Below are 15143 nucleotides of genomic sequence, written 5' to 3' on the forward strand. Positions count from 1 at the left end.
TTTCACTTATATATCTATAATAGGCAAATTTGTAGAAATAAAAAGTAGGTTAGGTTACCACGGGCTGCGGGGATGGTGGAATGGGGAGATACTGATTCAAGGATACAGAGTTTCTGTTTGAAGTGATGAAAAACTTTTGGAAAAAGATAGCAGTGATGGTTGTACAACATTGTGAATTTATTTAAGCCTACTGAACTGTACACTTAAAATGGCAAATTTTATGTTACATATATTTTATAGCACTTAAAATTTTTTTTACAAGTCATAACCTATTCTATAAGTATAATGAAGTTCCAGCTAGTTTTCTATCCTTTTAGATACTACAATAAACATCTAGCATGGCAGGTTCATTCAAAGCCTGTTTGAATGAAGCAGGATTCAACTAATCTTCTGGTCAGAATCAGGTAGGTGAGTTTTCCACTTATATAGTTAAAAACACAGCCAAACAGAATTCCTACCCGTAGGGCAATGTTCCATGGAAGGAACTTGCTGTTGAGCTCACTAAATTCTTAAATCCTGTTCATGAAAGAGCATAGATGCCTGTACAATAATTGTAATTAATCCACGTCTTGAAAAATACTTACTTCACCATGAAAAATTATTTACGTTCATAAGTGTAGAATCTGGGTGATGGGTATACAGGGGTTCATTTTATTGCTCTCAACTTCTGTTTGTTTGAATATTGCAAAAATCAAAAATTTAGAAATCATTTATAACATCCATTATGCTAGTCAACAAACCTCACTTGGTACTGAGTGATTACAGAAATAATTGAAGACCTCACAGGAGCCTCTGCAGTGAAGGTTCAGATTAGTCTTTTAAATGCTACTACTCAAGAGTGTGTATTCCCTATTATTAGGTTGGTGCAAAAGTAATTGCAATTTAAAAGGTTAAAAACAATTGCAAAAACCGCAACTACTTTTGCACCAACCTAACAGTACTTCAGCTGTTAACTAGCCATCCTTAAAGAGTTTAGAATAAAACACATATACTTATCTTACCATCAGCGTAATTTTAATATAGATTTTTCCTTTCTTAAAATGTGTATACATTTTTTTGGCACCCTCTGTATACTGTGATCCCAAATCTATTTTGTAAACGGTCTTAAGCTTAAGTTTATGATAAAAATTTAAATATGGTTATTGATTGGCAGGATTACTGGTAAATTTCCCTTTAAATCTTTTTACAATCTGAACTTTCTTCTTTCATAGCATTTATAATTCTTATTTTAATAAACATTTTATAAAAATAAAGCTATTTTAATTTACTAAAACCCTCATTAATCAAATATTTTGACAAAATATTTTATTTTGTACTAGAGACAAAAGAGTTGCAACTGCTTCTAGAAAATTCTCTAGTCTGGCTTTCAAGTAGCATTGAAATGATTTCATTTAAACTATTCTCTACACCATACAAATATTATACTAATACTGTAATCTTACAACTACTGATCCTCTCCTCTCATAAATGAAAGAGTCAAGGAAAGACAGCACATTGCAGAAATAACCTGAATAACCTGCCATTCTAATTGAATTTAATCATGTTTTGAATTTATTAAATGTGTTACTTTCTTTAAAAGGCCCATTACTTGGTAAAGTTGTTTCTCCTCACCTGGGTAGTTGTAAGCAGCAAAAGGAGAAAACAACCATGTTTAACATTTTTAGATTTTGAGAATCCATGCAGTCAAAATTAAAACTTATTATTTTGAGGGTTTTTTTCTTAGTATGAAAGAAATGTATGTAGCTTACCTGCTGTTAAAGATGTACTAGGAGATTCTGTATCTATTTTCTGGTTCCAGAAAGAGGCATGTCAATACATGCAAAAGTCAGCATTCCCTCAAAGATTACGTAATAACATTTCAGAGGAAGAAGAAAGAACAAATGTAGCAAAAAAAACACCTCTAGAAATCTTAAAATATATCAAAATACATCCAGTCCTATCATGAGCCAGCTGTATGTCCTTATACAAGTCATTTCTCTTAAAAGAAGGGGCTCTGCAACTATGTGAGCAACAATTCGATTCAGTCAGCATTTGATGAATACCTCTGTGCAAGATATTACATTAGATGCAGTGGAGAGTTAAAGAGACTTAACAAATCCATCTTGAAAGATTTTACAATCTAATAGGAAAAAAATTAATATAAACAAGCAAATAATCTGCTGCTTCTTGCAATGTGACAGAACATATTTTAAACTTACCAGGTAAAATAAGTAAACTTTAAAAATGGGGTGGGGAGTAAGGCCAGCTCAACATTCAACTCATGATGCATTGCATAGCCAATGAGATTTAAGTGAAATGTTTATGTGTTAATGAAGTACATTATATTTTACAATTCATGGCAGAAAGATAATAAAAAAGACTTTAAAGATACATAATTTCATAGATAATTAGGTCCTGAAAGTTTACTTACCTTTGAAAAATTCCTTCACTAAAGTTAACGTCTGCCTTATAGAGATATTATTCACTTCAGCAACTCATTGACCGTATCTGATTACTGGGCGCTCTAAGGACTAAGAACTGCATGCTTACTACTTGAATAATTTAGCCAGCAATGGGGAGAAAATACTCCTCCAAAACGAAAGTAGAGAGGGAGAAAAAAGAAAATGGATAGGTCAGTAAACCAATTCAGAGAAAGCCTAAACCACTCATGTGATCCACAGAATTATCGAAAGCAGTTCATCTTTCCCACTACAGAAACCAGGGAAATAAGCATTCTAGAAGCTAAGTCTGTTCTTCCCCCTACCTTCAACTTCCCAGACACCAGCGATTCGAAGAAGACAAACCAGAGCATGCTGGATCATAGGTTTCCCAAAGCAACTATTATTTAACCATGTGGTCAAAGTTAAGCACCTAACAAAGTCTATAAGCAGAAGAAATAATGGTGTAAATAAGTTTAATCCAACAAATAAATAGAACTTAACAGAGATGAATCAATTATTTCAACAAACATGACTAACAAGCTCATATAAAATGGAAACAAAATGAAATCAATATTGAAATAATTTCTCCCCCCAAATTTTTTCATTTCAAGACAAGAATATAACAAGAATGTGTAGATTAGGGGGGAGGGGGTTATCACTTTGTGAGGGGTGAAATGTCTAACTATTGCATTGTTTTGTACACCTGAAACTAATAAAAAAAAAGTGTGTGTATGTGTGTGTACACATTTTTTTTTCAAGAATGATTCCTCAAGCAATGTAGCAAGATGGAGGACTGAGTAAATGCTAATATCCTCCCTCCACTTAAAACCTCATAAAATGTCAGAAAACTTCTTTTTCATAGACTACATTATAAAAGCACAGAAAAGAAACAGAAAAAGCATGCCATTAAGCAGTCAAAATAAAAAATACCCAAAAGATAGAATTGGTTTTCATATCTAAACGTTATAAAAAGCAGAAAACATATAATAACCAGAAACATAAGATGCTCCTTCTCTCTAGTCATCAGGGAAATGTAAATTAAAATAAGGAGATATCAATATATGTGCCTCTTTTAAATAGTAAATGACTCTTTACTGCTATATTTTAAAAGCAGTTGTAGTAGTAAGAACTTTGTAAATAAATACTTAAAATCTGAAAAAAAATGATATATAGCATTTTATCCAGCACATTAACAAAATATTAAAAATAATGGTAATGGTTTGGCAAGGATTTGAAAAAAAGGAACTCTCTTTTACTGTTGGTGAGAGAATAAATTGGAAAAGTCTTTTTTAAAGGTAATTTGTTGATATCCACCAACATACAAAGTGTATATACCATTTGACCCTGCACTTTCACTTCTAGGAATTAACCTAAAGGAGGTATTTGTTCACGTATGTTCATGTGTGTTCAGTGCAGTCTCTCTTTTAAATTGGGGGAAATGGGAAACAATTTAAATGACCAACGATAATGGAATGGTTAAGTGAATTATGCCTCATCCATCCATACTATGAAATATCACTCAGGATGAAAAAGGATCTGTATGAAAGCTCCTTCCCTCCCCCCAAATATCATACTGTTAGTGAAAAAAAAGCAAGTTACATAATAGATCATATTATTCCTAAAAAATCCTAGCTTATTCAAAGTATTTACCATCAGACTGTAACACCCACACCTCTCTCTGGCAGTCACCTACCTACCTGTCTGTCAGTTCCCCTAATTCACAGAAAAACTTACCAAATAAGTTTCTCTCCAATTACTCCAGTGATCATTCCTGAAGATTTCAGTATCAGTATGTTCTCCCAGTTCCTTCACTTCCTTCTACACAAATCTTTTCTTCCATCCTACTTTAGTTATCTATTCCCGTGATCATACCCTAAACCTTCTCATGTCCAATAACTATTATGTTTTGCCAAAAATAAGACCTAGCCGAACAATCAGCTCTAATGCGTCTTTTGGAGCAAAAATTAATATAAGACCTGGTCTTATTTTACTATAAGATCAGATCTTTATAATATAATATAATATAATATAATATAATATAATATAATATAATATAATATAATATAATTAATATAATGTAATATAAAATACCGGGTTTTATATTAATGTTTGCTCCAAAAGACACATTAGAGCTGATTGTCCAGCTAGGTCTTATTTTTGGGGAAACATGGTAAACTACCTCCCAGTCTCACTTTTAAGCCTCTCACATTTAGACCACCACTTCCTAGCTTTCCAACTTTACTTGTATGCTAGTAGCCTTACTTTTACAATTCTTTATCACCATCAAAATGTCCAGTCCATTGGCTATATGACTCTTTCACTGTCTATCATATAAATACCGCTTCCCTCCTTAAATAACCATGGTCCAAAACTGTAACAACTTGTTTGTATCCATCTTCAAGTCTATTGCATTTCTCCATCTGACATATTCTGGCAAAATCCTAACCCTGGTTAAACCCAACACATTGCTTACTCCAAAAGTGTCCAACTCGGTCTTATTTCCATTCCAATAAGAGAACTGTGATTTTATTTGGAAGTTAATGTACCCAGCTAAAACACTACGCTTCCCAGCCTCCCTGCCACCTAAAGGAAGTCTGTGACACTGGACTATAAAATAAAGGTGAAGTCACTGGGTGGCGCTTTGGAGAAATTCCTTTAAAAGGACCCAATTTAGCTGACATGTGCTCTTCTGCCTTCTGTCTAGATGTGATTCTAGAGGATTAGCCAATTTACACCACAGTGAGACAGGCACTCTTGAAGATGTCTAAACAGAAAGACCGAAGTAGCCTGAATCCCTGATGTCAGAGCTGCTGCCATATTAACTCTAGACTACTTGCCTCCTTGTTGTTTTTTTGTTATTACTTGAGAAAAATAAAACTGCTAATTTGTTTCAGTCATTATTTTGGAGTTTCTACTACTCACAGTAAATACCAGAGGTGCCAAAAAAATGTATACAAGTGGACACTTTGGTCAACATTGCTCAAGCAGTAGTTCACCGTAATCAGAAGTGTCTGGACGCTGATGGTAAGCACTTTGAGCACCTCTTGTAATTGCAGAAGTCGAACATGACTTGTATTCATGTTTTGTTATCAGTATATATTGAGTATTACAATTTTAATAAGTTTTCCTTTCTTAAAATGTATATACATTTTTTTGGCACCCTCTGTAGAATTCCTAACTCCTAGGCTCATTACAGTTTATTCCCCACACAGCAACCGGAGACCTTTTAAAAGTACAAGCCAGATAGTATTACTAGCTTCCTATCACACTTAAATGAATTTAGGTTCCCTACCAGGTCAACTAGGCCTTCTTTTACCCTTTAGGTCAACTAGACCAGAAGGGTAGGTCTGGCCCTTCTACCTCTCCCAGCTCATCTCCTCCCAAATCCCCACACTACCCTTCCACCCACCATTTGCACTCAGCCCCAGTCACATTGTTCCTTGAGCGGACCGAACTTGTTTCTGTCTCAGGGCATATGCATTTGCTGCTCCCTTTGCCTGGAATGCTCTTTCCTCATACCTTTACTTTGCTCCCTCACTTCTTTTAGGTCACAACTCAAATGTTGCCTTCTCTGAGAGATCTTTCCTGATCATTCTATCTAAAACATAAAACAGTCTTTTTGTGTCTCCTCAAGTTTCCCTCCATTCTCCTAAACGCCTTCTCCTGCTTTATTAATATATATTAAATATGTGTTTGTTTATTTATTGTCTGTCTTCCCTACTAGAATGGAATCTCCCCGAGGGCAAGGACCTTGGGTGTCTTCTTCAGCACCGTATCCCCGCTACCTGGCACACAGTAGGGACATGATGAATAAATGAATGCACACCATGATCTCATTTATACTGAGAAAGACTAAACTGTGTGTGTGTGTGTGTGTGTGTGTGTGAGAGTGTGTAAGTAGATAAAAGATCTAAGATATACACCAAACTGTTGATACCAGTTACCTCTGAAGAAGAGAATGGGAAATAAGAATTTTCGTATTTTGTTCTGCATTTCCTATGTTATTTTTTTCTTATTTATAAAAGACAACCATAACACCTGGCAAGAAGAAAATTTTAAACATATTTAGAAATATAAACCTATTCATAGAATCAAAATGTAGAAACTCATAGTAATCCCAGTAAGCATAACACTACCCCACAGGTTAGATAATTATGATTATTAAGTAAACATCTTTTAAAAGAACTAGAATTAGGGGAATAAAATTTACTACTAACTTTTTATAGCCTTTATAAAGATTTGTACTGCCACTTATACAAAATAATAAAAGTATACTAAACAAAAAGTATATTAGTAGTATGTTACACATCAAATTAGTAATGATGAGTTCTGTACAGTTGATTTCCACTTACCATCCCTTGCTCAGTAGCAACTTTTAAAGACCTTCCTCCCCTAAAGATTCATCCAGATAATTATATATTTACTTTGTTTTATTTCAGAAAATGTGCATTCTGAGAGACATCCTTTTCTCTATGAAGTTCTCCATACAAATGTCTAGTGTCTTTTAATATTTTTTACAACTTTATCGAGGTGTATTTTATCATACATTTCAATGGATGAATTATAATTTAACGATTTTTAGTAAATTTACTAAGTTGTGGGACACACCTTAAATCAGTTTTCAGAAATCTTCACGACTATAATAAAATCACTCATACCCATTTACTGTTAATCCCCATTCCCACCTCCTACTCCAATCAACCATTAATCTACTGTGTGTCTCTATACATTTGCCTATTCTGGATATTGTTTATAAATGGAATCATACAATATGTAATCTCTTGTATCTGGCTTCTTTCACTTAGCATCTTTTTGAGGTTCATCCATGTGGTACCATGTATCAGTGGTTCATTCCTTTTCATTGCTAAATAGCATTCCAACATATGGATGTGCCATATTAGTAACTTCTGATTTTATGACTTGAATTTCCAATTTCCAGGTTGTATAATGGAGGCAGGATTAACTTGGGTACTTGGGTTGTAAGGGAGAGGGACCTATAAGTAACTTATTTAACCCAAATAATATAGGTGAGTGTTTTGCAAACCCAATCCATTTTATACAGGATGAGATTGTCCTAGCTTCACTCAATAACATTATATCATCAGTCCCTTTTAAAACCATCTTCCTGTTCCTCCCTCCTAAGAGGAACAAAAGTACAGTTCCCCAAGGTTCTCTCCCAAGGCTTATAAAAACCTCTACTCTTACTATGCCTTCTGCTTTGCCTCATTTTTCTACTTCTAAGTCCTTGTTTCCTCTTTATCTTTAAGCTGAGAGCTCTGAAATGTCCATACTCTCCAAGTTCTGAAAAGGTATATTAGAATTAAGTATCAGCATATTCTGGAATTTCATTTAAGAGGAATCTGTGGTTCCTTTGATGTGGTCCTAAGAAGAATTTCTTACAATATAGAAATAAAGCTTTGTAAATGTTTTTCAAAAAACAAACAAACAAACAAAAATCTCACAATACCAATATAAAAGGAGCAGGAGGACCCAAGTCAACATTTGACACTCATTTAAAAAGGGTCAAAGAATGTATAGTAATTAAGCAGTTTTCTATTATCTTTTCTCATTAACATGGCCTTGTTAATACTGATTTTTTCATTCAGTATAAAATGCTACAATAATGTCATTGCTTCCCCTCTGTTTTATGAAGATATCTGATTCAGATTAAGTGGATTACTTACCTTTATAAAATATTAAATATCCACACGTAGAATGATTATCTAATCATTTATGAAGGTGGGTAAGGGATGGTGCTACAGGAAGAGGGCTGGGGAAGGATGATAAGAATCTTGTAACACACTTCTTACTACCAGCCTTTTTGAAGTCTTAATTCTCTAAGTGATTCCTAGACAATTAGCTTGAAAACATCAAGAATAAGATAACGTGGACACAGCTAAAAGCTTTCCCAACAGTAAACATTTTCTAGGAAATTATAATAATCCACTACACCTTACTTGCCTAAGTTACAGTTCTTCTGGAGTACTTAACAGAGTGAAAGCAAAAAAAGATAATACCAGTTATATGTAATTAGAAGAACCTTGCAAGATAAGGAAAAATAATATAAGCTATTATTAAATAAATGTTAGCTTTTAACTAACACCTAAATGCCAAGAATATCACTCTTGGTGGCCAGTTACTGCAGCAGAAGTGTAACAGGCACTATGAGCTAAATTTTCAGCTTTGAAAGGACAGATTCAAAGGGGTTCTTAGTTAAGTTTTACTCCACTTCCATTACAGCTACAGAATCTAACTGCTGATCGAAGGTAGTGTGGAAAAAGACAGGCTCTGCTTTGTAAATTTAAAAACCCCTAAGTAAATCAAACTCCCAAAGTAAATCAAACTTTCTTTGATGTCATTATTTCAATTTACTTTAAGAAAATGAATGGCATCATAATATGTATACTATACCTTTCTCAGGCTTTCATATTCCTCACGAAGTTCCCCAGGCTTGCTTAATTTGATTGGTGTTCTGAATATAAACTCTGGAAGAAAGAGAAAAGACGACACTTTTTAACAGGATTTTCTAGGAAGGAACCAACACTTTGTTCTATTGCTGTCCACACATTATAAACTACATTAAAAATTGTGGTCATCTTAATTTGAAAATGTATTAATTTATTTAACAAATACGTGTTAAAGGGTGTAAACCAGGCACAGTTCTAAGCACTGGGGAGAAGCACTGAACAAATAAAGTCCTTGCTCTCATGAAGGTTACTGTCTTGTGAACGGAAACATACAGTAAATAATCAAATAAATGCATGTATATAATACAACTGGCGTTACTAAGTGCTATGGAAGAAATTAAATGTAGGATGAAAGAGATTATTTTTTATGGAATGGTCTGGAAGGGCCTCACTGGTAAAGTAACATATTAAAAGACCCTCAAGGAAAAAACTATATTTAAAGCTTTTAGTTCAGTGTTACCAAGTAACCTTTTATTAAATGAGCTGAAGTTTTATTCATAGTACTGTATTCTTCTATTTCCTTTTCAACATTGCCATTAGAGGATGTTCCTGTACACAGCCCGTAAATATTTTCAGTATGTACCCTGATCTTTTTATCCTCAAAGTCGTCAGTGGTTTTGATCTGCCTACAGAATACAGTCAAAACTCTTCAACCTGTCACTGAAGGTTCTCCAGAGTCTTGAGCATAACCTTAGCTTTCTAAAGCACAGTCTCTCTCAGCCCTTGACTATCTAGTTACAATATACATATCATATTTTTAAGTCTTTTATGCTGTTTTCTCAGCTGAAATTGTTTTTTTTCCCCTTCTCTCTATTTTTAAATCCAAGATATCCAGGCCCACAGAAGGTAAACAGGACATGTTGGTTATATAAACAGATGATAAAAATCCAAGTTAAGAACAGGAATAAAAGGTTAAGTCCTAAATGCTATCAAAAAGGAAGGGAAAATACACACACTTCTACCTCCTTAAATGTAGATGACACCTCTATATACCTCTATGTATATTAAGTGATTGAAACAGTATTTATTTTGACTTACTAATAACTCTACACCCCATTGAGGTTGATAAATATTTGTTGTAGAAAAGTAGGCTCCTCAAAAAGTTGACTTTTGTCCTTTTTCAGTTGTCTCAGCTATTTTAGAAAGACTTTTATTTAGTACACCTGAGAAATGTGGAAGATACTTAGAAATATTGCACCTAACCCAGATGCGTAAAACAGTGGCTTAAAGATCTGCCAAGTATAAAACAAATGTTAGACCCTGGGTTTGGGGGATAAAAAATTCCATTACCTTCACCCACTGAAAAAAAAAAGTCCTGATGACTATTTTAATCATATTCTTTAGGCACATTTCCAACTCTAGGCAAATAGTATTTCAAATTAGATGCTTTAAAAGGGGAAAAAGGAAAAGCAAAACTCTTAAGGCAAAAAAATACTTTGAATCCATTTATGTTGAACCTATTACATGTAAGAGACTTCATATTTTCTCAGTGAAACGTCACAGAAACTTTATAAGGTAGGTATTATACACACTTTACAATAAGAAAAATGAAAGATTAATGACTTATTCAAGGCCACAGACCTTAGTACACAGCAAAACCAAGAGAAAAGCATTAATAAGAATAAAAAGAGAAATTACATAATGATTAAAAACGCAACCAGTCAAGAAGATATAATCATGAACTTATGTGAACATACATCACAGCAAAAACTAATATAAGGAGAAATTAATAAATCTAAAATAATAGTAAGAAAAAGTAACACCATAATTAGATCAGGCAGACCAAGTTATTAAAAATATAGAAAAATTGAATGAAATTAACAAACCTGATCTTATTTATATGTATGTATGCACCCAACGAACAGAATATATATATTCCTTAAAGCAAACAAAGAACAATTAAAAATACACTAAGTCACAAAGAAGTTTCAAAAATTTTCAAAGAATTATACAGACTTTGCACTTGGATCCTAGCTATTTTCCAAGTCACGTTTTCTAGCTACTTGGCTGATTATTGTGGTTTATCCAATACTGTTTCTCAATAAATTCCTTTTCTGCTTAAATTTGCCAGAATAGATTTCTGCTGATTAAAACTAACAACCTGACTGATTCGAACATTTTTGGCATGGTACTATGGAATGACCGATTAACCAACCTCCAGTAAAACTGGCTAAGAAAAAAAAGAGAGAAGACAATTTAATACTAAGAAGAAAGAGGAGGACCAAAACACAGATACCAAGGTGAGTTTAAATCTCCAGAGACTATTAAAACAATGCTATAAGGAATGGCCTTGCATGCCTACATGTATATCCGTAGATGAAATTGTTGGAATCAGAATTGCTGGGGTAAAAGACCATGTTGCAATTCTGGCAGACAATCCCCAATGGCTCTTCTTCCTTCATAAAGCCTGTACTGATTTATAGTCCCACCAGCAATGAATCAAAGTGTCATTTCCTCACACCTTTTCCAACACAGTGAGTATTGAAACTTTTTAGCTTTGCCAATGTAACAGGTGAAATTTTATGTACATTATAGTTATTTTATGAGTAAAATTGAGTACTTTTTATGTTTGAGTAATTTACATTTTCTTTGACATGAAAGGTACATGAATTTCCTTTATTCCCACTGAATTAACTTTTTCTTCTTGCTTTGTCAAAGCTCTCTCTATATAAGGAAAATTAGCCATATGTCACTTGAATAGCAATCCTTTTCCTAGTTTATCATTTGTCTTGACTACTTATAGTGGTTATTTTTATGTAATTATATTAATCATTTCTTTTTTATGGTTTCTGCATTTTGTATCATGTTTGGAAAGACCTTCCTCAGACCAAGATATAATAATAAATTCTATTATAGCTTCTTTTGGTACAAAGTATAAGATTCTTCTCATCTACAAAAATTCAAAATCTTTATTTGTACTTGGGGAGCAACAGAAGGAGGAGCATAACCTTATTCAGGCTTATAAATAAGTCTACTATCCAACACAAGGGACCAAAAATATTTTAATGATAGCCCGGTAGAAATGATAATTTGTACTTACTGTTGGAAAATCTGCTTCTCTAAAATGGTTCTTGCTGACATTTAGGACAAAATGTCCAAAGAGCTTAACATCTTCGTTATACAGTGTAAATAATAGAAAGCTAAAAGTTCAATCCCCAACTTAAAAGCTTCCAGAGCCTTGGATAAGCCAATCTCAACTTCTTCTTCTGTAAAATCAGAATAATACCTATCCAGACTATCGTGAGGATCAAATGAATGTAATGATTTCAGCCAGGAGAGTGGCATTCAGTAGAATCTAATAACTGTAAAATTGTCTCTGGTGTTAGTGAGATAAAGTTGTGGTTTAGTCTGATTTGCAACAATTTCTAAGAAACAAAGATAACGATTCAGCTGCTTTGATTCATGTGTTATACGAAAAGCTAAGTTCATTTTGGGATATTTATTAAGATATCTTAAAGTTCATATCTAAGACCAAGTGGAACTCTGCGTCCTGACTGAAATCTTACTACGCCTTGACTTATTCAAGAGTAAAAGGAAATGGGCAGGGGTAGGGATGGAATACCAGTTTACATTCACTAAATGTTGCCAGGGATGGAGGAGTGTAGGTAGAGCATAGAGGATTCTTAGGGCAGTGAAAATACTCTGTATAATGTTATAATGATGATTACATGTCACTATACACTTGTTAAATCCATAGAATGTACACCACGAGTGGAACCTAAGGTAAACTATGGACTTTGGGTGATTATATCGTTGTAGGTTTATCCTTGGTAACAAATTTACCATTCTGGTGAACAACACTGCTAATGCGGGGAGCGGGGGGGGGGGGGGCTACGTATGTGTGGGGGTAGGAAGTATAAGGGAAGTCACTGTACCTTCCTCTCAATTTTGTTGTGAAACTAAAACTGTTCTAAAAAATAAATTCTTTAAAAATTAATGCCAAAAGAACCAGAAAAGGCAACACTACATTCCTTATTCCTTAGTCCAGAGGAGTTAGTCCCAAATCCACCAATTCCTCCACCACTTTCTACAGGAATTTTCAAGTGTTTCAGTAGCACAGAAACAACCACTCGCCTTTCACCTCACAGAAAAGAAATGCTAGCAACTTCTTCAGGTGTCATTGAGATGATGAATATCTTGATATTTGTAAATAAATCCAATGGTTGAAGTACTTTCTTGATGTCTGTCCACTGACTGCTACTATGTTTAACAGCAACAGAAACTCTCTAAAGATGTGATGCCTGAAGAATGACTCACACCTGTGGCCAGTGATCTAAGCTGAGTATTGCATTCAGTCTGATGTAAACTGCAGGAGCAGCTACACTTCCTTAAAGATCCTTCCTAAAAAGGCTTTTCTCTGGGGCGAGGTGACTGTTTATTAATAAAGGCAAACAAACAAACTACAAGACAGGCATTTTGCTAATTGTACCAAACTCTCAGGAATGAAGTGCCATTCATTGTCAAAGCATCCACACTCAATACAAAATTAGAAAAAGGACCTCACTGAACTGTACTGGAAAGATGTTATCTTAACAACTCTTAAATCTGAAGGTAATCGTCCCTTGGTACCTGGCTATGTTTGAATTTCTAATCCTTCTTACCAGTGCAGCAGAATGAAACACAGCTTTGGACTTGGAGTCCCAAGACCTAGATCTTTTTTGAATACTCCCACTTACTAGCTATTTGCCCTCGGGCAAATACAAAAATCTCTCTGGCTAATTTCTATTATGATGGCTGGCAGTTATGTAGCACATTATGCCAGGCCCATTTCTAAGCACTTTATTAACTCATTTAATCTTCATAATGCCTCAATGGGGAGACACTATTATCCCCATTTCACAAATGAGGAACCTGAGGCACAGAGCATTTAACTTGCCCAAGCCTGCACTGCTATAAGTGAAAGACCTATGATTTAAACCCAGGCAATCCAGCTCCAAGACCTGTGCTCTTACTGTGTCTTATTATCTTTTTAATAATTAAACAAATAAAGCTTCCTGATCCTATAAAACAATTGGCAAAGGACATGAACAGGCAGTTTATTTAAAAAAAAAAAATTCAGATGACTTATAAACATTAAAATTGTTCAATTTCACTCATAATTCAAGATATTAAAATCTTTTAAACGAAAACGCTTTTATGTATCAGACTGGCAAAGACCAAAGTTTGATAAAGGAAAGAGTTAACTAGGGCATCATTTACCTTAAAGATGTGTCATACATGTGCACAAAGATGTATAAACAAGAATATTCCCTGCAGATCACTCAATACTGAAGACTGGAAATGTCCTTCAATTAGAGACTGACTGAATAAATTATCAGATAACTAGATACCATGAATCTATTTCTACACTGCCGATTTTTATTCCTGGTCTGATTTCTTCAGGTACCTGGTAATTTTTGTTAGAATGCCATTCATTGTGTATGGAAAACTGTAGAGATTCTGGATGATATTCCTACAGAGGATTCACCATGTTCTCTGACAAGCGGTTAGAATGAGGGCAGATCGCCTCCCAATCCAATCAGGAGCTGATTCAGGGCTGGCTGCAGTCTTTGTAAAGCTTGTAAAGCTAGTTCTACCCTAGTTTGTAGGCCTCCAATGGTCCAACTGAGGGTGTTTACCAAGGCTGCTTGCCTTCCTTCGGGGGTCCTGAACTTTTTTCTCCTCAACACTGAAGAACTGCTAAAAAGCGCTTTGCTTTTCAGTAGCTTTTTGTGAAACCTGTTAGCCTTTTACCCTGCATAGATTAAGAATCAGCAAATGCCTCAAGAGAAGAAAAGCAGGTGGAGGGGGGACGCACCCCCTTCTCTCGGGTATCTTGGCCTCTCAAGTTCTGGTTGCCTTGGCAGCCCTGAACTACAATTTTTTATATCCCTAGCCCCCTGAAGAAAGCTCTGCTGGTTTTTCTGCCTCTTAATAGCTGCACTCTCCCTTTGCCAAGAATCCACAAATGTCTGAAGTCCCGGTTGCCTTGGCAACTTACCAATGCCTTCATATAGATTTTTTTTTTTTTAAATCAGGCTTTTCTAGTTATTCTCAGCAGGAGTTTTGGTCTGCTTCAATCTGTTCCATCATAGCCAGAAGCAAAATCTACATTCTTCATAATCACTGGAGAAGACAAGAATCTCATCATGAAACCACAAGACATTACTACAGAGAAAATGAGCAATGAGGAAGAAGTAGAGACTATTCCTTCGAGAAAGTCAAGAAAAGCATATAATAAAGGTAGGACATATGTGGTCCAAGTCCTAAAGAAACA

General features: G+C 34.6%; 1 protein-coding gene and 1 long non-coding RNA gene across 2 annotated transcripts in view; one reads left to right on the forward strand and one right to left on the reverse strand.

The window, feature by feature from the left end:
• The window catches only part of LOC141572221 (uncharacterized), a 38640-nt gene extending 25203 nt beyond the window's left edge, over positions 1–13437 (forward strand). The window contains exons 2-3 of the long non-coding RNA XR_012497482.1: positions 10959–11127; positions 13101–13437. This is a non-coding gene — a long non-coding RNA (uncharacterized LOC141572221). The remainder of the gene's footprint in view (positions 1–10958; positions 11128–13100) is intronic.
• The window catches only part of RNF169 (ring finger protein 169), a 76479-nt gene that overhangs the window by 39775 nt on the left and 21561 nt on the right, over positions 1–15143 (reverse strand). The window contains exon 2 of the mRNA XM_019744406.2: positions 8832–8905. Within this exon, the coding sequence (XP_019599965.2) occupies positions 8832–8905 (74 nt within the window). The remainder of the gene's footprint in view (positions 1–8831; positions 8906–15143) is intronic.

This window comes from Rhinolophus sinicus, linkage group LG06 (genome assembly GCF_036562045.2).
Source record: "Rhinolophus sinicus isolate RSC01 linkage group LG06, ASM3656204v1, whole genome shotgun sequence".
Classification (NCBI taxonomy): Eukaryota; Metazoa; Chordata; class Mammalia; order Chiroptera; family Rhinolophidae; genus Rhinolophus; species Rhinolophus sinicus.